Source organism: Trachurus japonicus, chromosome 11, assembly GCF_045865225.1.
Source record: "Trachurus japonicus isolate A0001 chromosome 11, Traja_1.0".
Classification (NCBI taxonomy): domain Eukaryota; kingdom Metazoa; phylum Chordata; class Actinopteri; order Carangiformes; family Carangidae; genus Trachurus; species Trachurus japonicus.
The window spans coordinates 5816942-5843468 of NC_140917.1; the positions used below are offsets into that span (position 1 = coordinate 5816942).

General features: G+C 41.8%; 3 protein-coding genes across 3 annotated transcripts in view; 2 read left to right on the forward strand and 1 right to left on the reverse strand.

Moving 5' to 3' along the window:
* The first annotated feature begins 370 nt into the window (after positions 1–370).
* The window catches only part of LOC146978025 (major histocompatibility complex class I-related protein 1-like), a 95807-nt gene continuing 69650 nt past the window's right edge, over positions 371–26527 (forward strand). Inside the window, exon 1 of the mRNA XM_085790811.1 lies at positions 371–522. Coding sequence (XP_085646937.1) covers positions 399–522 — 124 coding nt within the window. The 5' untranslated portion in view covers positions 371–398. The remainder of the gene's footprint in view (positions 523–26527) is intronic.
* LOC146978026 (uncharacterized) overlaps positions 3438–26527 on the forward strand; it is a 46368-nt gene continuing 23278 nt past the window's right edge. Inside the window, exon 1 of the mRNA XM_085790806.1 lies at positions 3438–3493. The gene's annotated coding sequence lies outside the window, so the exon portion shown is untranslated. The remainder of the gene's footprint in view (positions 3494–26527) is intronic.
* Positions 7210–9030, reverse strand: LOC146978027 (major histocompatibility complex class I-related protein 1-like). Its single transcript, XM_085790810.1, has 4 exons — positions 8864–9030; positions 8417–8686; positions 7871–8149; positions 7210–7558 (listed from the first exon to the last, which is right to left on the reverse strand). The coding sequence occupies exons 1-4, from the start codon at positions 8910–8912 to the stop codon at positions 7230–7232; spliced, it is 927 nt and encodes a 308-aa protein (XP_085646936.1). The 5' UTR covers positions 8913–9030; the 3' UTR covers positions 7210–7229.

Here is a 26527-nt window from a genome sequence, read left to right on the forward strand (position 1 = left end):
GTTAGAAAAACAAAATGGAAAAGTTGATTTTGTTTCTTCTTCTCTGTCACAGTTCATCAGCAGGTAGGATCACATCTAAATATTTATTCAACTCTTCACTTTACTTTCTGCTCAGCTCTTTGCTCCTGTGTCACTGCTGCATGGTTTGTTTTCACTTTTATCTTAACTGGATTTTCAGCTGAATCTGACTGAATACATCACATTTATGAGGAGTGAAGGTTTATATTTATCATAAAAACTTTGTCTGTTTTACAGTGAAACACAGCCTGAAGTTTTTCCCCACTCTGTCTTCTGGAGTCACAAACCTCCCTGAGTTTGTGGCTGTTGCATTAATTGATGACATTGAGGCAGGATACTGTGACACCAACACAAACACACTGGAACCAAAACAGACCTGGATGAAAACAGCATTGGACGATCACCCTGAACATGAGCAGTGGTACAACGGACAGTGTTTTGAGTCTCTGCCTCTTTTAAGATCCAGGATTCAACATGTCAAGCAGCGTTTTAACCAGAGTGGAGGTAGGTACAGTCTGAACTATGTTATATTTAATGTTGTTTTGCTGCTGAACAATGATAACGAACTAATTCAGTGTCAGTGACTCTTCAACATAAAGCAACAAGTGTGTTTCATCACTGACATTGTTGAGACCTCAGGAAATGAACTAATACACTAAGAAACTGATGTCGAGCCTAACAATGTATAAACCACAAAATCTAGTCCTCTGATTGTTTGTGGCTCCTACAGATATTAAATAATGATCACTTATCAGTTTTTGAATCTGGAACAGCAGAGGACTGTGAGAAAGGTCTAAAACTGATCATCTGTCCTTTAACGGTCTCTGTCTCTGTCTCAGGTGTCCACATCTTACAGTGGTTGGGTGGATGTGAATGGGACGATGAGACTGGAGACATTACTGGTTTTCAACAGTATGGTTATGATGGAGAAGACTTCATATCACTGGACCTGAAGACTCTGACATGGGTCGCTCCGAAACCACAGGCTGTCGTCACCAAACTGAGTTGGGATGCTGAGAAACTGAGAATAAAACGCAATGAGTACTTCTACACTCAGATGTGTCCTGAGTGGCTGAAGACGTACTTGAACCGTGGGAAGAAAGTTCTGCTGAGAACAGGTAGAGTCACATGTAGTTTGATGATCACAACAATATTGATATCGACCAATCAGACTGAATCACCACTGTATCATCACTCCTCAGTCTGACATCACCTTGTTTTAAAGGGGACCTATTATGCTTTTCCAGCTTTTCAGACTTTTATATATGTTTAAAATGTTGGATAATGGTTCTAGAGGCCGTGGAAGTGTCATATCCTGAGGTTAATGCATTTGGAGGTAAACCCTGCTAGATGATTGGGATTTCTCTGCACACCGTGTTACACTCGGTTGTACTGACTTTTTTTTTAGATATGAAGTGGCGTTGACATCATGGCGTGCCAGACTCCCCTACATGGTCATGCCGAGGTCTCTGCTCCAGCCGGCCCCGCCTCCTCCCATGCTGCTCTGTTGTGCCTGGTGTCACAGCGGGGAGCGGAGCGGACTACTTCCTGCTTCTTCCCTGCATGTTTTAGCGCTTTAGCGTCACTTTACTAAGTTTTATTTAGAAGTTTACGCCGACGTTTCATGTAAGTGAAGCTGTACCTGTGTGAGGAGCGACGTACCGCCGGGGCGACGTTGTTCGCCGGACCGACGTAACGCTGGACCGACGGAGCACCGGAGCTGCAGCGGCTCCTCACACAGGCAGAGCCCGTCTGCAGGCCTCCTTGGCCGGGCAGGCGTCCGTCTGCAGGCCTCCTTGGCCGGGCAGACGCCCGTGCTCATCGCGGTAGAGAAAACCATCGCTAATAAACATACCCGCAGGTTTTTTAGACGTTTACCACCGTGTGGTTATTCTTTTTAGGAGATAAATGTTGGTCTCATTGATGAAATCTTACAATTGTGGCAGGTGGATTAGTTTGAATGAAAAGTGAAGCTGTGAGAAGGAGGAGGATAGAGAGGAGCAGTGCTGCAGAGCTCTGTAGTCTATGTGCACAAATCACCACATTTACATCAATAAATAACTGTTTTACAATGAACTGACCAGTCTGCATATATTTGTAATTTATTTTATTAAGTTATATTACATGTTACATGGTTGCAGTAGCCTACATGGCAAAGACTACTCTATACCATCTTTGGTTAGGGTGAGACTAGGTCATGGGCGCATTTCATTACACAATGTAGACTGGTCAGATGCAGACTGGAGATCTGGCAATTTGCCTACTGCAGATTTAGCTTTTGTTTGCATACTGCATTTTGGCCAAATCAGTATAGGTACTAGTAGTAGACATCGTCATGGTAACGCAATGCTGAGGGAGTGGTTCATTTGCATTTAAAGGGAGGGGCCACTGAAACGGACCGTTTTGCACAACTCTGAAGTTTATTGTTTTGTTTCATTGAGTCTTTATGCTTTGGCAACCGTCTTTGTGACATTCATGCCAATAAAGTGAATTTGAGAGAGAGAGAGAAAACATTTAATTCTATATATATACTTTGTAACTCTGAAGTTTATTGTTTTGTTTCATTGAGTCTTTATGCTTTGGCAACCGTCTTTGTGACATTCATGCCAATAAAGTGAATTTGAGAGAGAGAGAGAGAAAACATTTAAAGAGATTTAAATTCACATATCTTAGCAGCTGAAGCATACCGTTCAAAGATCAAGGATAAATAGGTATTGAAAATGAGACCACAAAAATCGACAGGGAAAATAAGAAAAAAATAGACTATATACATTGTGTAGACAAAAAAGGGACTTAAATATAAAAAGTACTAAAAATGTATCGAATAACACAATATACATTTTTTAAGCTCTTTCCAGTGGAGATACCATCTGTATGTCTATGATTTGTTTTGTCTGTCTCTGTCTCAGATGTCCACATTTTACAGAGGTTGAGTGGATGTGAATGGGACGACGAGACTGAAGAGGTTACTGGTTTTCATCAGTTTGGTTATGATGGAGAAGACTACATATCACTGGACCTGAAGACACTGACATGGATCGCTCCGAAACCACAGGCTGTCGTCACCAAACTGAGTTGGGATGCTGAGAAAGGGAGAATAGAATATGATAAGAACTTCTTAACTCAGATTTGTCCTGAGTGGCTTAAGACGTACATGAACTACGGGAGGAACTTTCTGCTGAGAACAGGTAGAGTCACATGACCTGATGTGGGAATGAGTTGACTTCAGTGAACACATGGATGATGATGTCTATCAGTCCTGCAGTCTGGTTCACATTAGATTAAATTTTCCACAAATACAGAGCAAACGCATTCTTTTTTTTGTTCGTTTCTTTTCCTGGTTCGCTGTCTCATCTTTTTATCTTTCTCTCCCCTCTTTGCCCCGCACCCTCTCTCTCTCCAGTCCCCCCCTCAGTGTGTCTCCTCCAGAAGACTCCCTCCTCTCCAGTCAGCTGCCACGCTACAGGTTTCTACCCTCACAGAGCCCTGATGTTCTGGACCAAAGATGGAGAGGAGCTTCATGAGGACGTGGACCAAGGAGAGATCCTCCCCAACCATGATGGATCCTTCCAGATGAGTGTTGACCTGGACGTCTCATCAGTCAAAGCTGAAGACTGGAGGAGGTACGACTGTGTGTTTCAGCTCTCTGGAGTGAAGGACGACATCGTCACCAAACTGGACAAAGCTCACATCAGGACCAACATGGGTAAGAGTGACATCAGCAGCTCCTGGATGTGACGTCATGTCTGTGGTTTGTTGGGTATTTTAGTCTTTGTTCTACAGTTGAGCTGTGAATTCATCTCCAACAACAGTTGTGAACATAGATACAGTGGTTTAAAAGCTGAGCAGCTCATCTCTTGGTTAATAAACCTCATCAACTAAGTGCAGCAGGGCAGCACTGTGCACAAACTAGAGATGGTTGACAAGTTTCCAGAGACAATAACCTGCTGCCTCCACAAGGGGGCAGTAAATTACCAGATGAATGTAAACAGACATCAGCTCCTACACTCTTGTGTTCTGACCTGTTTATCTGTTCTGGTCTTAAAATGTGATATTTTATATTGACCAGAGAAGCCCAGTAACACCACCGTCCCCATCATCTCTGCACTGGTTCCTCTGGCTCTCGTCCTCATCGCTGTCACTGGATTCATGGTTTATAAACAGAAGAAAGGTGAGAGAGGAAAGTAGACAGATGATCTGATTTAATGACTGTTACAATGTATTCTGATCTTAGTCTTTGAGCTGAAATCTTTATCCAGATTCAGATTGTAAAACTCAAACAAGCTTGAGTTTAAAAAATGAGTCTGAGTGAGTAGAGGAGCTGATCAAACACATTGTGTCATTCACAACTGATTTGTCTTTTCTCTCAGCCAAAGACCGTCCATCCCGTAAGTAAAATATATTCTTTCAAATGATCTCTCTCTCTCTCACTAATTTTCAGGTTTTCAGACTTTCCACAGTTTGACACAAACAGTGTGTTTCTGATCTTACAGCTCCTGAAACCAGCTCTGAACTCTCTGAGCGTCTGAATCCAGAAACATGACTGACAAACACTCGATCAGTGATGGCACATGGGATGGAAGAAGTCAACACTTTAACATGTGTCACATTATCCAGATAAAACAACTTAATGTTGTTTTCCTTCAAAATAGTACAGCTGGTGTAGCTGGGGCATTTATACATCACCTGTGTATCTGTAAAAGTAGAATGTTTTTTCATGATTCTCGGTTGTATCCCATGGTCGATTTTTTTGTTGAAACCGTGACGTGGTCATATGTTTTAGAACAGAATCACTAAAGGTGATGGTTGGACCTCCTGTCAGTCCACGTATCCTTTGGCAAGATACTGAACCCAAACTTTGAGCCTGATGTGTCATTGGAGTGTGAATGTGTGTGATGTACCAGTCAGATGTAGATATAGTGCTGTGAATGGTTGAATGTGACTATATTGTAAAGCACTTTAAGTTTTTCTAGGAAAAAAACACTGCATCAAAAGATGTCAATTTATCAGGCATCAAATGTATTGTTCCTTTATTGTTGATGTTACTTTTGAATAAAAATCTCCAAACTCCATGTAGCAACTAAATTCTATAGCCTACTTTTTTTATTCTATACTAATTTGAAATCATATCAGTGATTTATTTTCTGCATAGTCAAACACATGTAAATAAACCAAGAGGAACTACAAAATGCAACCAACTTCAAAGAGGCCAGTATTCATAGTTTGAAAGTGGAGGTAGGTACAGCCTTACTTGCTCTGTTATAAAGAAACTTCAGTGTGTCCACACAATAACATCAGAGTGGGGTAGAGCAATTGAATCAAAAAACAAAACACACATTGTTTTGATCATCAGTGGATGGAAGAGTCCAAATATCTTTGTACAGGTCGTCATACTTCACCTGACCAGGAACCCAGGAACAAGTCCGTTAGAAACGTCTAGCGACTAAGCGACACCTACTGGCCAAACCACGGTATTGCATGAGTTTAACACTTACCACTGTCTTTCCGACTGTTGTCTGTCTGTCTTAACCCTTCAGTTACGTTTCCCTGTTAGAAGTTATGTACTGTCTGTGCTTCTACTAAAAGGCTATGGGCTACTTGAACCTGAGCAATGACACAATGACACATGTCTGGTTCTGTTGCTAGCTTGCTAGTCTCTAAAGAATTAAGGTTTGTCATTCAACTCTGGTGTAAGAAAGATTTAAAATTCAGTAAATCAATCTCATGAAGTAGCCTAACTATTAATTTGTAACCTTGATTAATAAGTTAATAACTATGACAATAATTACCTTATCAGAAGTTGGGACAAGTGGAAGGATTTCTGCAGAGGTTGGCAAGATTCACCTTCATGCGACATTAAAAAGACCAGCAAACGGGTTCAAAAGTATTTATTTGAACAAGTATGAAGGTGGAATTACAAGACATATATTTAACCTAAACTACAAACAAGACAGGTGTGAATATGTGTGAGAAAGAAAGTGTGTGTGTGTGTGTGTGTGTGTGTGTGTGTGTGTGTGTGTCTGTGTCTGTGTGAAGTGTGAAATCAATCAGTGGACAATTGTTTAGAAATCAGACAATGGACAATTGTCTAAGAGTTAGCTGGTTGATCACTCTGCTTAGTGGCTCCTTTGCTGGTGATCCCAACTAGCAAACCTTGTATCATGCAGGTTGGCACTTAGTCTTAAATCCTGTGTTTGGCTCTAGTGTCAAGGTTTAGTCCAGCATCAGCTCCTGACTGTTTAGGAGAATGGAAAAGAAAAGACAGTGGTAGCCTACTTATAGTACCAGGTTTATATTAAAATGAACCTGCTGTACTTAAAAAACAAACAAACAAAAGACTCTTGTGGCTGGACAATGTGACACATTTCAAAGTGTTGACTTCTTCGATCCAATGTGAGGTCCCTGATCGAGTGTCAGTCAGGTTTCTGGATTCAGACGCTCAGAGAGTTCAGAGCTGTTTTCAGGAGCTGTAAGATCAGAAACACACTGTTTGTGACAAACTGTATAAAGTCCATTTAACCAGCACTCAACTTTTAGATACAACAGTCCTAAATGTAGAAAATCAACACAATTATCCAAAAATCTAAGTTACTGTATGAGATAATTTGAAATATATATTCTTTTACGTACTGGGTGGACGGTCTTTGGCTGAAAATGAGAGAAAAGACATTGTAAATGACAGGATGTGGTTGATTGACCTAAACTCAAAGACTAAAATCAAACTATTGTTAGAGTCATTAAATCAGATCATCTGTCTACTTTTCTCTCTCACCTTTCTTCTGTTTATAAACCATGAATCCAGTGACAGCGATGAGGACGAGAGCCAGAGGAACCAGTGCAGAGATGATGGGGACGGTGGTGTTACTGGGCTTCTCTGGTCAATATAAAACATCACATTTTAAGACCAGAACAGATAAACAGGTCAGAACACAAGAGTGTAGGAGCTGATGTCTGTTTGCATTCATCTGGTAATTTACTGCCCCCTTGTGGAGGCAGCAGGTTATTGTCTCTGGAAACTTGTCGACCATCTCTAGTTTGTGCACAGTGCTGCCCTGCTGCACTTAGTTGATGAGGTTTATTAACCAAGAGATGAGCTGCTCAGCTTTTAAACCACTGTATCTATGTTCACAACTGTTGTTGGAGATGAATTCACAGCTCAACTGTAGAACAAAGACTAAAATACCCAACAAACCACAGACATGACGTCACATTCAGGAGCTGCTGATGTCACTCTTACCCATGTTGGTCCTGATGTGAGCTTTGTCCAGTTTGGTGACGATGTCGTCCTTCACTCCAGAGAGCTGAAACACACAGTCGTACCTCCTCCAGTCTTCAGCTTTGACTGATGAGACGTCCAGGTCAACACTCATCTGGAAGGATCCATCATGGTTGGGGAGGATCTCTCCTTGGTCCACGTCCTCATGAAGCTCCTCTCCATCTTTGGTCCAGAACATCAGGGCTCTGTGAGGGTAGAAACCTGTAGCGTGGCAGCTGACTGGAGAGGAGGGAGTCTTCTGGAGGAGAGACACTGAGGCACGGACTGGAGGCGGGGGGAACAAAGTGATTCAAAAGATTAAGAAATTCAACATGCAGGCGAGAGGAAACTGGACAAAAAGAAGAGTGTGTGTTTGATCAGTAATTTTGGAAAATTTCAATCAATGTGACTGTTGTTGAGATGTTTTACTCTGAACCAAAATGTAGGACAGATCAACGTAGAGCCATGTCCCCAATGATAGACTAATAATCAAAATTAGGGTTTGGTTTAAATCAAAGCAAAAGGTTTGTTTCCTGTTAAGGTCAGTCTATGTGTTCACTGAAGTCAACTCATTCCCACATCAGGTCACGTGACTACCTGTTCTCATCAGAGAGTCCTTCCCATATCTCAAGTACATCTTGAGCCACTCAGGACACATCTGAGTGAAGAAGTACTCATTCTGTCTTATCCTCCCTCTGTCAGCATCCCAACTCAGTTTGGTGACGACAGCCTGTGGTTTTGGAGCGATCCATGTTAGAGTCTTCAGGTCCATTGACAGGAAGTCTTCTCCATCATAACCATACTGTTGAAAACCAGTAACGTCTCCAGTCTCATCGTCCCATTCACATCCACCCAACCTCTGTAAAATGTGGACACCTGAGACAGAGACAGAGACTTGGTTCTGATATAACAGTGAATGTGGGAAGTTTGGGAATATGCACAAATATATCAACATTATCAACTGACCTGATCAAGAAAATTATGATATATTCCAATTTGTGTAAATTATTTTTCAATTGTTTGTGATGAGCTTAACTTGAACTTCACTCTACCCCATTGTAATATTTTAGTGTTGAGGCTCTGAAGTTTCTTTATAACAGAGCAGTTAAGCAGTAAAAATAACACAATAGTCTTAATACTCACCTCCACTCTGGTTGAAGCGCTGCTTCAGACTGTGAATACTGGCTTTGAAGAAGTTGGGAGTACTTTCAAAACAATGTCCAACGTACCACCGTAGATGTTCAGGATTCTCATCCATAGCTGTTTTCATCCAGGTCTGTTTTGATTCTACTGTGTTTGTGTTGCTGTCACAGTGGCCAGTCTCAATGTCATCAACCAGCTTGACAGCCACAACCTCAGGGAAGTTTGTGACTCCATGAGATACAGTGGAGAAAAACTTCAGGGAGTGTTTCACTGTAGGAAAAACAGTTTTTATTTATTTATTTGGAAATAAACCTACATGTACACTGAATGTAAAATCCTGTTGAGATACAAGTTAAACCAAGTCATGCAGCAGTGTGACATAGTAGCAAAATCCAGAGCTGAGTAGAAAGTAAAGTGAAGAGTTCAACAATTTAAATGTGATCCTACCTGCTGATGAACTGTGACAGAGAAGAAAAAACAAAAGTAACTTCTCCATTTTGTTTTGTTTACATCGCTGTGTCTCCACAAGCGGAGGTTGAAGTGTTAGTGCTGTGGAGTCTTGTGACAGGTTCAATCTAATGTAATGATTTACAGACTCTCTGATAATAAAAAAAATTTATAATAAGCGACAGGACAAATCAAATGTCTGAGTCCTCTTTCATTGCTGTAATATTAACAGATCAATCAGCTGTGTGATCAGTCAGTTCAGTTCCAGTCACCAACTGTGTGAACAGCAGCTTTGTGGTTCCTGATGAACCTGATGTTAACTGGCCCCAGTTCAATGATTATAAAGACAATACTGCTGCTGCTGCTTCAAGTACAACTACTGCTGCAGACACTGCTGCCTTTAAAGACAGCGTGTGATCAATGATTTGGTAAATGCTTCATGAATAAAGTTCATCATTATAATTATGTAAATATCTTCATGTGAGAAACTATGTGTGTTTTAGACTTTAGCAGCAGCAAGCTGAGACAGAGAGGTCTGCAGAAACAGGAAACAGAAGATCACACTGAACTTTATACAGAAACATGAATCATAAACTCTGACAGTGATTGAAATAGGACTGAATAACAAAAATAAAACATAATTCCAGTGGTCATTTGGTATCCATGTCAAATTAAATACCCCGCAAATAATGAAGCATTTTACCAACATATGGCACCACAACCTTTAAAAAATTGGAGACTTTATTGAAAATATAAAAAACAGTACATTTGATATTTGAAGGATACTGCTGATAACTAAATACATTTAAACTGAGGATGTTTTTATCTCCGTTGAGAAACACACTGATACATAAGTAAATAACAAACATTCTGTTTTTTGTGTGTTGTTTTTTTGTTTGTTTTTTCTGAAAGGTCTGGTAAAAGTCTCTGAAACTAGAGGCAGGTTCAGATTAAGCTGTTTTTATTATTTATTTTCTTTTTTGTTGTAAGAAAGTTGTGTATGAAAAATGGCTTATTGTGGTAAGAGGAGAAAATGTGAAATACAAATAATGACATCCAATAGTTGTTGGCATGTAGGTTCAAGAGCTGTATGAATGTATGTGAATGGGACTAACGGTGTAAAGAAGTATGAACACTGTCAGTCTACAAGTACACTCCCAAAGGTTAAACATCATGTGCTGCCAGGTGGGGGTCCGACTGCCAACAGGAAGTGTGAAGAGTCCATGTCAGGTTGACTTGTTCCACATGAAGTGTCCCAGTCTTCATCAGCTCTCTGGACTCAGTCTCTCATGGAGCTCAGAGCTGTTGATGTTACGCCCCGTTGCCGGGGAAAAGATAAAGTAAAAAAGGTGGAAAAACTACACGAGCACGACACGTTGGCAGCCAGTGTGTATTCTCATCAGTCAGCCATACTGCTTCTCTCTCAACACGGGAAACAGGCATCAACAATCGATCACTGTGCAGCACATTCGCCACAGACTTGATAAAGAAAATAAAAACAATTGAAGTTCCAAAAATATAACTTATACAAGTGCATTTTGATCAAAGGTAAGTAAAATGTGATAAACAGAAAGTGATATAAAATAAACTATTTTTATCTATAAGTGCTGTTACTGTCTGTTGTCGTCTTCCATACCTGCCAGACAAAAGCAGTTGAACACCGAATAGATGATCAATCATCATTTTAACCTTTTTAACTCAAGACACATGAAAACAATGAATTCTTCTTCTTCTTTAACTCACTCTTTGTAATGAATTGCTATATTAACATATGAAAATCATGAACTATCTTATTAATCAGGTCTTCCCATGAATTATTACTATTTTCATTCATTATATCCTGTTTTAAACAACATTTTATCATTCAGTATTATAACCATGACACAGTCTTTTTAAACACATTTTGCCATGAACTATTATTATTCTTCTCAGCCATTAGCTCTTGTTTAAACTTAGCTTTTTATCCTGTTCACTATTATAACCATGACACACTCCCCTACAACACAGATGTCGTCCCCGACATCTCAACCAACAGGTGAGGAAGGTAAGTAAATAATGTTTAGCATTTAGCTATTGTACATAACATCATCAAATCAATCATTCATTCAACAGTGTATACAATCACTCAGCTTATTCAAAGTTCAGGAGTGCGTGGCACATGTGTATCAATACTCTGATTGTTCATTAGTCCATTCATGACTGTCTCAGGTACAGTATGTGTATCTGTAAGCGTGTCAGCACTCAGTTCATGAAACAGTCCATCCATAAGTGCATGTATGTATCTGTGCGCATCAACACTGGGTATGTTGACTCTCCCCCTTTTTGTCTTGACTATATACTCATTTGCTTGCCTGACACTGACTTGCTCAACAACAGCGGTTACTTGTCTTACAAAAGTGTCTGTGTGGCCTGGGAATGCTGCCCTCACTGTTTTGCTTAGCTGTTGCCTGTGAGTAGTATCTGATTGTTTCATTTCACTGTCAATAATGATTTTAATTACATTTGAGCTAATGATTGGTTGAGCAAGTTTACCACCCTTCATTACAAGTGTGGGAACAATTACTTCGGTCTTAGCTGCAGCACCGGAAGCTAACCTGAAAGTTATCTCCACCCAACCTGTATATGGCATGCTCTCCCCATTTGCTGCCTTTATGTCTAGGGCCGGTGTCACATCCAAAATGTCAGAAATGTCTCTTAGTCTTGTGTCTGGTAAGTGCACTTCTTTCCATAACTCGTCAATTATTGTCACTTGGGAACCTCCTCCCACAAAGCTTGAACCCTTTGACCTTGGATGAAGCAGTTAACCATGTGTTTCTCTCCTACCAACGGAGCTTGTTTTTCTCTTTTTGAGGTGGCGTTTGCAGTCATACATGAGAGAGGTTTACAATGTTTTCTGTGTTCAGCCCAATTATCAACCTGACATGGCCTAGAACAATAAAGTACATTTTTACAGGATGTGCACTGTTTCAGAATTACCCCTTCTCCTTTCTGTCCACAGTGTGCGCAGTGCTGGGACCTTGCTGTGTGATGGGTCACTCCCTGTCCCGTGCGAATGACCTTCCTCCGTTTAAAGGCTCACCTCCAAATTGTCTCTGTCCTCTTACTCGACATCCAGCAAGGAAATGCTCGCTGCTGCCACACCTGTAACAGTGTGTGCAATAATCTTCAGCTCTGCTCTGATGACAGCCAAAACATCTCCTCGCTCGTCTGCGATTGGGTGGAGGGAAGCTGCGTTGTGGGGCAAATCTTTGCTGGTACTGGGCGGTTCCACCTCGGTGTCTAGGGCCTGCATTGAACCAGTAGCTCTGTGACAAATCCTGCATCTGCTGACCTGAGAATTGCATGATGCATTGATGTGCCATCTGCTCCCCCTGCTGGTGGCTGTGGTCTGGGCGCGTGCTGGGGCTGTAGCATGGACTCTCTGATTTGAGACACTTCAACTTTCAGTTCTTTCAGCACAGCTATCTCAGATTTAATTTCCTCAAGCTGGGAGAGAACGACAGGGGAAACTTTAGGATTTTGTTGAGTAGCTGGTTTTTCATTCTTTACAGCAGGAACATCACTTGACTGTGCTGAGTGTAGTAACAGGTTTCTGTTGCCCCGCCATTTTCTTTTTCATCTGTCTCTCTGTCTCATAGGCACATGCAGTGTTCATTCTCTCAAGCAACAATTCATCTGAGATGTCAGCTTGCTCCAAGTAAGGCTGAAGATCCCGCTTAATGTTGTCGTTCTGGAGTCCAGTTAAAACAGAAGTAAGTGGTCCGGTCGTTTTCGCTAATGCTGCGTTCCAGGCAGGCTTTTGAAATCGTAAATTACAGCTTCAAGTCACGACTTACGACTTTGTAGCGTTTCAGGCAACCCACTCGTGTTTTTCTGACCTGTTTTACCGGTGAAAGTCACTATAACGGCCACTCGTAACTTCAGACCCGTGAACTCGTACCAGATCGAACTGGTACCACTTCACGGTCGGAAAAATACGAGTTTCCTTGAACGCACCATAACAGTCCTCGTTCCTACGTCGCCACATTCACGGCGTCCCTTGGCTGCACACACAGCCCTGCATGCCGTTCTCTCTCCTCATTGGATAAAAACTGTAGGATACGATAAATGTTTTCTCCTCGGCTCAGAGCAGAGCAGAGGGACTGAGAGACCCGTGTTTCAGACCAAACACTCTATGTAAGTGATTGCTGTCGGAAGATAGAACTATTTAAGTCTTATATTAACACAAATATATCACTTACTTCTGCTTTAACACAGTGTGAAGAAACATTCTTTGTACGAGCCCAGGATCATATTGGAGACCTGCGAGGCAAACAAGATCTTTTGTCTCAGGTCGAGAGTGCGGATGAGGAAGTTCTGGGGGGTTTCTTTTAATCCTTGCACCTCAGAAGTCAGCTGTGTGTAGAGATCAGTTGCACTTTTCTCTTGGTAATGTGAACGGAGGATTCGTCTCAAGGTAGGTAAGGTTAAGTTCACTTTGCCCTCCAAATAGCTGCGAAGCTGCATGCCAGGCGCTATGGCTCTAATCACTGCATCCACAATCTCTAGTTCTGGAAACCCCTTACTCAGACCATGTTCAATCTGGCGAGCTAAACTTGAAAAAGTCAATTTATCTTTTTGGCCAGGCTCACCGATTTGTCCAGCAATTTTAAAGTCTTTGTGCCAGTGATGAGGGGGAGAATTGTGGGCTGTGTTCTGTGTTACCTGTCTGTTGTAACCGTTGTTTTTGGTGTCTCTTTTTTCCTTGTTGTCTCTCTCGTTCTGTTTGCTGGCTAGCTGGAGCTGCAAAACTTCAATTTCCTTTAATAATTTTTCCTCCTCTTCATCTTTCTTTTTCTGCTGCTCCTCCGCTTGTTTTGCTGCACTAACATTACACAGAGACTGTAACTCGGTGACTTTGTCTTGCAGATGGAGTAATACCTTGATCCTCAAGGTCCTCTAGCTCTTCTCTCTGGATGTAGCATGAGATTAGCGTGATGAGAGCCGTCCGTCCTTTGCTGCTAACATGCTCGAGCTCCGCTCCGGCTTGGATTAGGTAGTCACACAGCCCCAATAAACTTTCTTTCGGCAGCAAACACAGTTCTCTTATAACTCTGAGTTGTAGTTTCTCTATCTCCGTCGACGCCATTCTTCTAGCAAAATGTGGGTGCTATCGGCTAGTGGTACCGATTTATCTTCTTAGCAGTAGCTCTCCTGGTATGTAGCAATACCTCAGATAACTTGCAGCCGAAGACGGTCGGGGTCCCACGGCGGCCGACTACTCACATGCTCCGATAGTCCCGGTTGTTTTTTTATTTTTTATTTTTTTTAAAGGATGTGTGACGGCTGGGGACACCTCTCATAGATGTTTAACCACGCTGCACACTATCCCAGCGGTGCCTCCAAATGTTACGCCCCGTTGCCGGGGAAAAGATAAAGTAAAAAGGTGGAAAAACTACACGCGCACGACACGTTGGCAGCCAGTGTGTAATCTCATCAGTGTGGTGGCCCTGAAGTGCAACACACAACGGCAAATCAGACAACAACGGCAAAAGAGAAAACACAACGGCAAAAGAGAAAACACAACACAAAAAGAGAAAACGCAACGGCAAATCAGAAAACACAAAAGCAAAAGAGAAAACACAACACAAAAAGAGAAAACACAACACAAAAAGAGAAAACGCAACGGCAAATCAGAAAACACAAAAGCAAAAGAGAAAACACAAAAGCAAAAGAGAAAACACAACGATATTAACCAAACCGGAAAAGGTAGGTACCCTCGGGCCATACTGACTAGATGCCGCGTTCCCAGGCAACTCTATTGATAGCTTTCAGTGACGTCACTTCCCAGGGACCTGGCGGTCAAAAGCAACATTCCAAAATAGCAGCGCAACGGACAAACAACCGAGTAATGACTTAAATGATCTGTCAGCAGCCGAGAAAGAAAGATATAAAAACAACTTTGAAGTTTTGGGCACTTGTGACCCATATTCAACACCAGCTGCTGTATACGAGCTGTTTAAGATGACCAGTTCCCTGCCGAAGCTCGAGTTGGGCGATGTTTACATTTACCTGGTGGAGAATCCATCATCCTCCACCGCTTGTAACCAATACCTCCGGTGTTATGGCTCAACTGGTTTCTGATTAAAAGCCCCATTTTGTAGTATTTTGATCTTAAAATAATGTTTCTGAACTCATTGAAGTGGTAGAAATGTACCTGTAACTTTCCTGTGTGGGAACACCGTCCTGGTACCGCAGCTCCGCTGAGCTCCACAGTCTGAGCTCCAGCCCACTGAGCCCAGGCTCCCTGCTCCTCTCACCCACAAACCAGCCCTGTGCTGGGCTGCACGGTGACCAGCTGCCCCCCTTCCCCCCGGAGCTTTGCTACGCACCGCTACCGACGGCAACGATGACGGCGGTCCGACAGCGGCGGCGGCGGTAACCCGGCGGGACCGCCGCCACTGGACACCCGGCAACAGCACCGCCCGCGGCAGCAGCGACACGGTAACGGGGGTCGGGACCGACCGCGGCGCGGCGAGGACGATGACCGGTATTGTTTAGCGCATTTTCAGAGTGTTTTCCATTAGTTCGTAACTTTAACATGACAGGCTTTGTCATAGTGTGCAGTGTTGTGCAGAGTGAGAGTAGTGTGGCGCTGACTGTCCGTAGATTGGAGGAACAGGTTCACTCAAACAAGCATATGGCTGCAGTAACATGTGAACTGCGGCTTGATTTGTGAATTTGTGACAAATCTGCGGACGGAAGTGCAGCACAGCTGTTGTTCGGTACGGTAACCAGTTAAATCAGACACCAGTTGGGCCATAACGCCGGTATTTTTGAAGCAGCGGGGAGCAGTGTGTGTTTTTCTGCCTTGTCCTAAGCCGCGGACAGCGGGGAAGTGGATTGTTTTGACCGCCAGGGGGGCGTTCCATACGGGCCGTGACGTCACATGAAAGCTATCAATTGAGTGGAATACGTCAACGCGGCCGCCATCTTGGTCAGGGGGAAGCCGTGTCTACTTCCTGCACTAGAGGCAGAGGTCTATCAACCATTAAAATCACCATAACTCACCGAATATTCATCCGATTTTCAAGCTGTTTGGTTTATTATAAATGTCAGACATGTATTTATGATACAACAACAACAAAATAATTTAGAAAATTTTTTAGAATTTTTTTTATTTTTATGTATTACAGTCAACATACACTTAGATACTCAGACACACACCCACATGCATAAATACACTGAAATGTGTTCTACAAGGGTCCGACCGGGTCTGACTGCTGGTCAAACGTTTATTATGTCTATGGTCAGAACCCCGGACCAAGATGGCGGCCGTGTTGACTGAGAAGCAGAACGCGCCATCTAGTCAGTATATATATCTATGCCCTCGGGCGACATGAATCATCGCTGATTGGACAAAAGAACTGGGGCCTCATTTATCATTGTGGATACACCTTTTTTTACACCCTTTTTCCCCCGTTTTGTGCGTACGCACTTTTCTCCGCCAAATTTGGGATTTATCAAACCAAAACCTGGCGGGGAAAAGTGCGGACATTTACACCCATTTTGACCCTGGCGTACCGTGATTTACGCCTTTTTTGAGGAACAGGAGGAATTGGCGACACCGTTGCTGAGTCAGAGAACTGCAGTGTGAGAGGGAGAGAGGAGCGGAGTACATTTAGAAGAGCACAGTAGGATTTTTTTTGAAGTAATTGTGGTAGTGGTGGACCGCTGATGCTGGCAATCCAACCCGCTCTATAATAACACTAGGCTCTATGTTAATTGATAAACAGAGCGGATTGAGGATTTTGCTTTTTTGATTAGGCTATAGGCTATGTGTGATGTCCGACAAGGATCAAACCATCCAAGTTTAAAAACACATCGGCAGCAGCGCACACTGATCTGCAGCTACTTAGACTGTTATTAATCTGTCACCTGAGTTAACGAGGTGCACGTGAGTTTGGAGCTGACGAGAGAATAAAGAGTGAGACAACGTAACGTTAATGGAAAATGACCTAAACCGAGTCCAGTAGAGCTGTAACTGTGTAGTGGGAGGCGTGCAAAGTAATGGTAATTATCGTCCTGCTTTAGGCTACATTGTTTTAACATCTAGGTGTAAAGAAAAAAAAGAAAAAAAAAAAGATTTTCTGGGATAAAGGGGCAGATTAGGAAGATTCTTCTTCTTTCTGCTCCCTTTTGTTGAGATTTGGGAGGTTTTGGTTTTTATTGTAGCTTATAAAAATGCAAGATAATTTTTCTGACTGATTTCCCGATATCGCCGTGTATGTGCTTTCGGAGAAGTTCCGCTTCTTTCCCCCGCCCTCCGCCCGTTGTCTCCGTTGCCACTTTGTTGTCACTTTGTAGCCGCTCCACAGAGCCACATGGCTAATTAATATGCACGTGCTGACCATATATGGCGTTCTGGGGGTGGAGTAAGAGGTGTGTTCACGTGTGCACCATTCTTGGGTCCGGTGTGATTTACCAAAGGCAAATTGCGGAGAGTTGTGCGTACGCACAGTTTGATTGATCTGAAAAAGGTGTAAATATTTTGAGTGTACGCAATTTTCGTCTTTTCGCCGTACGCAAAAATGTAGTAGCAGTTTTACACCCTCTTTGATAAATGAGGCCCCTGGTCCGTGCTTTGAACCGGAAAGACAACACCGCCAGCGCGCCAGACAAGCGGGACTAGCACAGAGGCCGCTATGTATTGCCCAAAATGTTTTGCTTTTGTGTTTTCTGATTTGCCGTTGTTTAATAATTTGTCGTTGTGTTTTCTGTTTTGTTGTTGTGTTTTCTGATTTTCCGTTGTTTAGTAATTTGTCGTTGTGTTTTCTGTTTTGTTGTTGTGTTTTCTGATTTGCCGTTGTGTTTTCTCTTTTTGTGTTGTGTTTTCTCTTTTGCCGTTGTGTTTTCTCTTTTTGTGTTGTGTTTTCTCTTTTTGTGTTGTGTTTTCTCTTTTGCCGTTGTGTTTTCTCTTTTTGTGTTGTGTTTTCTCTTTTGCCGTTGTTGTCTGATTTGCCGTTGTGTTTTGCACTTCAGGGCCACCGTACATCAGTCAGCCATACCAAAGACGGTTTATAAACCTGCTTCTCCGACAACACGGAAACAGGCATCAACAATCGATCACTGTGCAGCACTTTCGCCACAGACTTGATGAAGAAAATAAAAACAATTTAAGTTCCAAAAATATAACTTATACAAGTGCATTTTGATCAAAGGTAAGTAAAATGTGATAAACAGAAAGTGATATAAAAAACAGTTTTATCTATAAGTGCTGTTACTAGCTGTGTCCCAATTCAGGGGCTGCATCCTTCGGAGGGTGCATTTGAAGGCCGATTACGTCACAGCGCTGCGCAAAGGCTGTCCCAATTCGTCTAAATTCGAAGGGTCCTCCAAATGCAGCCTCCAAATGCGTCCTCCTTTCCCCTGCATTCGGAGGATGCACCGCGAGTATCCTTCGCAGCCTCCCGTATCCCAAGATGCTTTGCTGCACCGTTGTTGTTATTAGCAACCTAGCCGTTAGCTATCGAACGGAGCAGCTCTGTGTTGTAGCCACGGTAACCCGGCTCTGTGCTGTAGGCCGGCTTGGAGGTGTGGCTGCCCGCTGCCGAGCTCTGCTTTGGCTGCACAGGTGAGGAGCGGAGGTGTGTGACAACTTTTAATAAGAAAGCTATGAAAACACATTACTTGTGCTCTTTATTCTCTATTCACTTAATAGCCTGAAGCCCCCCCCCCCGGCTGCTGTTCAATGGTTTGTTTATTAGTATATTAATGATAACTGCCCTTGTATTGATTCTACTTCTTGAAAAAAAAAAAAGAGGAGGAGGAGCGGAAGAGCAGTAGAGCCGTTACAAGCGGCACTTTTAAATGTTTAACGTGAGGCCGTTGTTTACATTCGGCCGTTGTTTACGTTCGGATCAGGAAATGCTCTGAAGGCTAGACCGTCCCATTTACCGACCGTTGATGCAGCCGACGGAGGAGCCTCCGAAGCCGTTGCCTCCGGAGACCGCGTAGGCTGGGTCCTCCGAAGGCTGCAGCCCCTGAATTGGGACACAGCTACTGTCTCTGTTGTCGTCTTCTATACCTGCCAGGCAAAAGCAGTTGAACACCGAATAGATGATCGATCTTCATTTTAACCTTTTTAACTCAAGACACATGAAAACAATGAATTATTATTCTTTTTAAACTCACTCTTTGTAATGAATTGCTATATTAACATATGAAAATCATGAACTATCTTTTTAATCAGGTCTTACCATTAATTATTATTATTTTCAGACATTATATCCTGTTTTAAACAACATTTTATCATTCAGTATTATAATCATGACACAGTCCTTTTAAACACATGTTGCCATGAACTATTATTATTCTTCTCAGCCATTAGCTCTTGTTTAAACTTAGCTTTTTATCCTGTTCACTATTATAACCATGACAGCTACAGATCATGTTTGATCACACAAGATTTCTGGCTTGGGGGACGAGATTCTAGTGTAAATCTCTGTGTGTGGTGTGCTCTGCAGTGTCTCACTCATGGATTTATTATAATACCTCCATGGTCTCACTTTACCCCGCAGCATTTGTCTCACTTTACACACTCCCATTTTAGAAAAAACGACCTCTCTTAGCATCATCACATGGTTTTATGTGTTGGGAGTTCATCATCGTGTATCATATACGTTTTTCTACCTGAATCAATTTGCTTTGGCACAACAGTTGATTAAGTTGACAGCAAGAAAATTTACTTTTACATGCAAAAATCATATTTTTGTGAAAAAAACATGCTTTCCACAGCATCATGAGGTCCTCTTCTTCATGGCCTTGGGGAAATGGAAGGGGCTTGAAAACATAATGGTCAGATGACCATAAATGTGTTCCGTTTTCTAGATACAGTCTCACATTACCCGGTGTATCACATTACCCCACTCTCCCCTACAGTAAAAGTGAAACCAAATCGTGAAGCAGTGAGTAAAATCCAAAGCTGAGATGAAAGTAAAGTGAAGAGCTCTGAATAAATATTTAAATGTGATCCTACCTGGTGATGAACTGTGACAGAGAAGAAGAAACAAAAGTAATGTATCCATTTTGTTTTTCTAACATCACTGTGTCCTCAGAAGGGAGGTTGAAGTGTTTGAGCTCAGCACATGGTTACGCTATAGGCATGTCTACACTATTCCAGAAAGGGCTGTGTGACTGCAGGTTCTTGTTCCAACAAGCAGCAAAACAAAGTCTGACCAATCAACTGTCTGTAGACTGAGATCAGTTGATTAAATGAATCGAGTCTGCTTAGTTGAAAAAAAAAAAAAAAACTGGAATGTGGAATCGTTGTCCTGACATGCCTATGGTGCCACCCCCCTGCCTTGCAGCCAATTTTCACTTTGTTTTGCCAACTTGGCGACTTTCTCCCTGAATCAGTCGGGTGTCGACTTTCCAAATCCTCTCGGCGACTTATTGTCAAAAACCACAATCTGCTCCCAAGACAGAAAAGTCGATGCAGGTATAGAAACAGGAAACAGAGGCTCACACTGAATTTTACACAGAAACAACTGTGATGAACTCAGTGAAGCTGATTGACAGTGTGTTTAATTAGGTGGGTGATTCTCAGTCTAAAGACGGATTGGTTATAGATGTGTAATATATTTATTTCACATTTGTGTACAGACCTAAATATACAGATGACACAGTGTTACATCCCAGCTCGTGTGTGGGAAAAGGACGTACATAAAATAGCCAGATGTAACTGGTGTTAGTCAATTGACGTTTATTGTAACAAGTTCTTCAACAAAAGAATGAACAAAGGGTAGCACCTCGGTAGACGGGGACCAGGAGGGAGCTGTCAACGTAAAGAAAAGAATAAAACCAAAAGGGTTAACTAAACTAACCTCTCTGAGCAAAACGGTCAAAGGCAATAAAAGAAGACAATGAAACAAAAGCGAGCTTTGCAGACAAGGCTAAGCTATCCAAACCAAAATACAGAATGACAGCCTTCCACTGTACTTAGTGAACTTATACTTTTCTTTTTCTTTTTCTTTAACCTTTATTTAGATCTCGAAAGCCATTGAGGGTAAACCCTAATTTCCATTGACGTCGAGAGCACATCAAATCAAAACAACAATCACATAACAAATACAGTAATCATAAAAATACATCAAACAGCAATACGATCACTCATTATCAAGAATTTTTAGGATTTTTTGAAGCAGTTGCATTCAAAAGCGTGCATATTTATGATCATGTTTTTAAACTGGCCTGGGATAACAAATGAATTAATTTTCAGAGATTGTTGAAAGACGATCAGTATGGAGATTTACAATGTGTAAATCCTCAAATATGTGCACCAACGGTATCAATATTGAACCTGACCCTGGCCCACCGCAACCGAGTGCAGCACGCCGCCAGATACAGGACTACATCCAGAGAGAGTGAGAGAGACTGCCAGGCACCGGTCTCCTCTTAAAGGGATAGTTCACCCAAAATTCAAATTTCACTCATTATCTATTCACCCTCATGTCGAAGAGCTGTGAGAATTTTCAGAGTCCTCCGTGCCTTCTCTGAGTTATGGGGGGGTCCGCGCAGCAGTATTTGTCCATATAGTTGTCAATGGATACCAACTTTCTTCGTCCAAAAAGACACACCAAAAAACATCCAAATACCTCCATACTGCTTGTCTGTAATGTCCCTCTTGTATTGAAGCCCCGACATGAGAAATTGTTCCGAAGAAAATTAAATAAGTCTATATTTTAAGCTTGTTTGTAGCGGAAGCTCCCAGTGTCTCAGTTCACTGCTCTTCCTGTGTCAGTGCAAATCTCACGTGATTTGCACTGACTGGCGGAACAATTTCTGAAACTTCTCACAGCTCTTAGTCAACATGAGGGTGAGTAGATAATGAGTGAAATTTGAATTTTGGGTGAACTATCCCTTTAAAGCCATGACTCCGCCCCCAGCACTGTGTGGTGATTGCTGGTCTCGAACACCTGGACACGCAGCAGCACTGGAACGGGGAGAGAGAAACACAGGAGCGGAGCGGGGAGAGAGGAGCAGAGGAAGGAGAGAGGAGGCCGTAACACACTCTCAGAGCTTCAGAGTAGAAAAGCAGCTGTCACTCAGACTCTGTTTACAGAAAATAATCCCAGAGCTTCAGGTTGGATTCAGGTTCTCAGTGAGTTCAGAGTCACCAGGAGCTGTAAAAGTCACAAACATGTTGTTAGTCCACTCATCATCACACACTGAACTTCCTGTCTGGACAGTTTAGTTAAAGCTCTTTAACCCACTGTAACGTTCATGTGTTCAGAGGCAGTAGAGGAAAAACAAGTTGTACTTACGAGGTGCAGGGAGTTCAGCTGAAAACAGAAGAAGAAGTTCATTAGTCAAACATTTTCATATTGAAGTGAAAATCACACAAAAAACACAACTTTTTTTTATTTATTATAAAAGTCTTCACAGCCACACTGAATAAACAGCTAGATTACAGAATGGTGGGAAAGTGGTGTTGCCATCTAGTGGCAAAGTACTGAAACACCCTTAAATCTAATTGGTGGAGAAGGAATTAAGTACAGTGCTATGTTAATATTTAGCAGGTACTGTATAAAAACCATGTTACTTTGATGTGTTAGCATGGTAATTGGCCTTAAACACAAAGTGTGGTTGCAGCATTTGTTTTGTGTTTGATCATGAACCAAAGTTTCTCTCATTAAAGTTTGGACCTGGCGATGGTGCAAGATGAAAAATGTAATACAGAAATTGGTCCCAAGCATCTGTTAACGCCAACATCTGTTGGTCGCTGAAAAGAGAACAAGAGTTGTTTCTCACTTCTGTTTTCTCGTGCAGAAGATTACTCCAGTAATGCACCCTCCCAGCAGGAGACCTATCCCAGCGACTTTCGGGAGAACTGAAAGATCAAACAGAGTATTTATTCACACTGATTGAAAATGAAGTGCTGAAAAAAGTGCTGAAAATATTCTGTAAACATTCAAGCAGCTTTTAAAAGGGTCTGAAATGCATTTTACTGCACCAGTGCTCCCTGCTGCTCCTCACAACTGGTTGACACATTGATTCAGTAATACTGCAGGTACATTTGCAAAATTCATATTCCAAATGTACTGAGTTTGCATGACGACCTCACACAACCACACATCGGCTCTCACTGCTGCTGAAACTGAGTTTGTTGGCAGCTGAACTTTGTTTCACTTTTCAAATAAATCGATAAAGCATCAAGTAAACGTCTAAAATCAAAAGAAGAAAAGAGAAAATATCTCTCTTTAAGTTTCTCACCATTTGCTTTGAGTCTAACGGCAGCAAAGACAAAGACGACTGCAGCAATGATGCCAACACACAGACAAAACAGAAAACACTTGCGCAACGTACAAGATACAGGATACCCAGCTGAAATGAAGAGAAAACACAAATAACTTCAGTTGTTCCAATTGAAATCAGCAGAGCTCAGTGACATAGGAATAATTCGGCCTTTTGTTCAGATTAGATTATTTCTGCCCCTCTATCCACTCTTCTCCATCAAACTGTGGCTCTGAACTCTGCAGCTCTCACTTAAACTGAAAAAAAAAACTGATTTTTTTGGAAGCTGAAGTTTGTTTCACCTCTCAAATCTGGATGAAACCAAAGTCAAACATCAAAACAGTTTGTTTCAATTTCTCACCACATTTCTTTCTGTAGATGCATACGCAAACACCGAAACAACTGAAGAGAATGATGAATGCAACAATGATGATGCCATTCAGTAGAGTGGAGCTCCCTGTTGGAGAAACAACAACAAACCAATCACAGGCTGAGAAGATGAAGTACAGTAAACCCTGTAATAAACTGAATCAGATGTGTTTCCCACCTTCTTCACCTCTGAGTTGATTCTTACCCATGTTGGTCCTGATCTTTGTTCTGTCCAGTTTGGTGACGATGTCGTCCTTCACTCCAGAGAGCTGAAACACACAGTCGTACCTCCTCCAGTCTTCAGCTTTGACTGATGAGACGTCCAGGTCAACACTCATCTGGAAGGATCCATCATGGTTGGGGAGGATCTCTCCTTGGTCCACGTCCTCATGAAGCTCCTCTCCATCTTTGGTCCAGAACATCAGGGCTCTGTGAGGGTAGAAACCTGTAGCGTGGCAGCTGACTGGAGAGGAGGGAGTCTTCTGGAGGAGAGACACTGAGGGGGGATCTGGAGGGAGAAACAACAATAACACCAGTAGGCATTTCTCTTACTTCACATTAACACTAATGGGAAGTAAATTTGTAATACTCAAGCAAATTACGTCACCTATTCTCAGAAGAGATTTATTCCCATACTGCAAACATTTCTTCAGCAAGTCAGGGCACCACTTCTGAAGCTTGTCTGATGTTTCAGTGATGAAATCCAGTGATTGTGAATTGTTACATTTCTCATTAGCGTTTGCATCGTAACTGTAACGAGAAAAAAGACTAAACGATTCGGTCTCATCGTTCCGCTCACAGGTGTCAGACGATTGAAGAGTGTGGACACCTGACAAAGAAGAGGAAGAGACAGGATTAAACCTGTGAGAGATCCCACAGCAATTAAAGATTGGTATCTGCTTAAATCATATAATACATTCAGTCAGTCAGATGTCATCAATATTTTTTGAGCGGAACAGACCATGATCTGAAACGTGAACACTAATCTGTATAATGCAACACAGTGCCCAGAAACCCAAATCCAGATCAAAACAAAGAAATGTTAACTCCAAGTGCTGTTCTATCTATTTGATTTGTCTTTCTGTTGTTTTGTTTTTTTTGTGTTGTTTATTGTCTTGTGTATTTCTGATTGTATCGTTGTCTGTAGGATCCCGTCTGAAACAAGATGGACATCTCAAGGGGTTATTCCTTATTAAGACTTTCAATTGATAATGAGTTTGTGAGGCCCCAATTTGAACCACTCCTGGTTTACTTCTATGGACACATGGGACCAGCTGGATTTAAAAAAGAAAGAAAAAACAAACCTATTCTATCTATTATTGGGATATGCTTTGAAATACTGGGGAAACATAGATTTACCTGTTTGGTGGCAGTAATACATGTTATATTTAATATGGTTTCTGAATGTGTTTGGATTACTATGACAGTAATTTTTGAACTTCTCCATGAGTTCTGGATCATCTTCTGTTAGATTTCTCATCCAGTCCTGTTTGGGAATAGTTCTATTGATCCTGCTGTCGTAGTACATTATCTCAACTTCATCAACTGTCACAAGGCCCATAAACTCTGGGATGTGCTTGACTCCAGAGCATCCAGTGAAGAGAAACTTCAGGAGGTGTTCGTCTGTGGAAAGGTTTAAAACATTTGAGAAGACTATTTTCTTTTGTGTAATGGTGTCATAGTGGGCTCTCATTAACACATAACAAATGCCACAGAGCAACAGGCAGCATTGAACAATTGAACAAGCATTCAACAATGTTTTCTTGTTTCTTTTGTCTGTTGTTTTATGCACACACACACACACACACACACACACACACACACACACACACACACACACACACACACACACACACACACACACACACACACACACACACACACACACACACACACACAAACACACACACACACACACACACACACACACACACACACACACACACACACACACACACACACACACACACACACAGTCTTAGCTGGTAAGACTACAGCCTCTTAACTGTCTTTCCTGTTTGTGTAAGGGACTTCCTGTAATGTCTGCTGTGCCCACAACCAACCAACCAACCAACCAACCAACCAACCAAACTACAGCAGAGAACACTTTATAGGAAACATAGAGATTGACATTTAATGTCCTGCATAGAAAATGAGTCAAATGTTGTGATAATAAATGAGTAGCTAAACATTTGGTATCAAACAATTCAAATCATTGCTTTCACAATGTAGATTTAAAAGTATATCATTGTAGGAGAAAATAGAATGGGATCTTACCTGGAGAAGCAGCATGGGTTAAAAAGATTAACATAATCAATATCTTCATCTCCATTTGATAAAGACAAGCTGATCTAAAGATTAAACTTCAGACCTGTGCGAGAAACGTGTTCAGAGATGAAAGATGTGGAAGGAGATTAAATGGTTCGTCACAAACAAGAAGCTTCCTGCTCAGTGACAGGTACGTGCCCCTGGAGCTTCAGATTCATAAAAAGATTAAGTCACGAAAACCAACTGGTATTTTCTTAACATTGGCATTTGTAATTTAACTTGGCCAAAATAAATATATTTATTTAGTTAAACAGTGTTGTTCTTTTTCTTATTTTCACAAAAAAGACCCTCACCATTTCAGACATTTCTGACTTCCCCTATTTAAACTTGGTTCATTCCAAAAACCCTAAAACCACTGAGGCTGTACACCAGTGAAGAATTACCAGTAAATAATCTTCACTGGTACACCAGAACCTGAAAAGTACAAGTTCAATTACATTATTTCAGATTCAGATTCATTCTTTATTGCCCCCCAGGGGGAATTTGTTTTCACAGTCCATATTACATTTAACAGATAAACATTCAACACAAGTAAACATACAAAATGAAAAAAACACACACACACACACACACACACACACACATATGACCTTCTGCTGAGGTTGTTCAGAGCATTTAGGGTAGATTAAATAAAACTTTTCCCGAAGCGAACATACTTGCTTTATCTTTTCAATTTCAGACTTCACAAAGTCC

Bases quoted from the DNA above. Each gene is read 5' to 3' on its own strand.
- LOC146978027 (XM_085790810.1), bottom strand. From the start codon at position 8,912: ATGGAGAAGTTACTTTTGTTTTTTCTTCTCTGTCACAGTTCATCAGCA. The intron at 8,687-8,863 runs GTAGGATCACAT...TTTTTCCTACAG, and splicing joins CTGTCACAGTTCATCAGCAG to TGAAACACTCCCTGAAGTTT. The intron at 8,150-8,416 runs GTGAGTATTAAG...TCTCTGTCTCAG, and splicing joins GCGCTTCAACCAGAGTGGAG to GTGTCCACATTTTACAGAGG.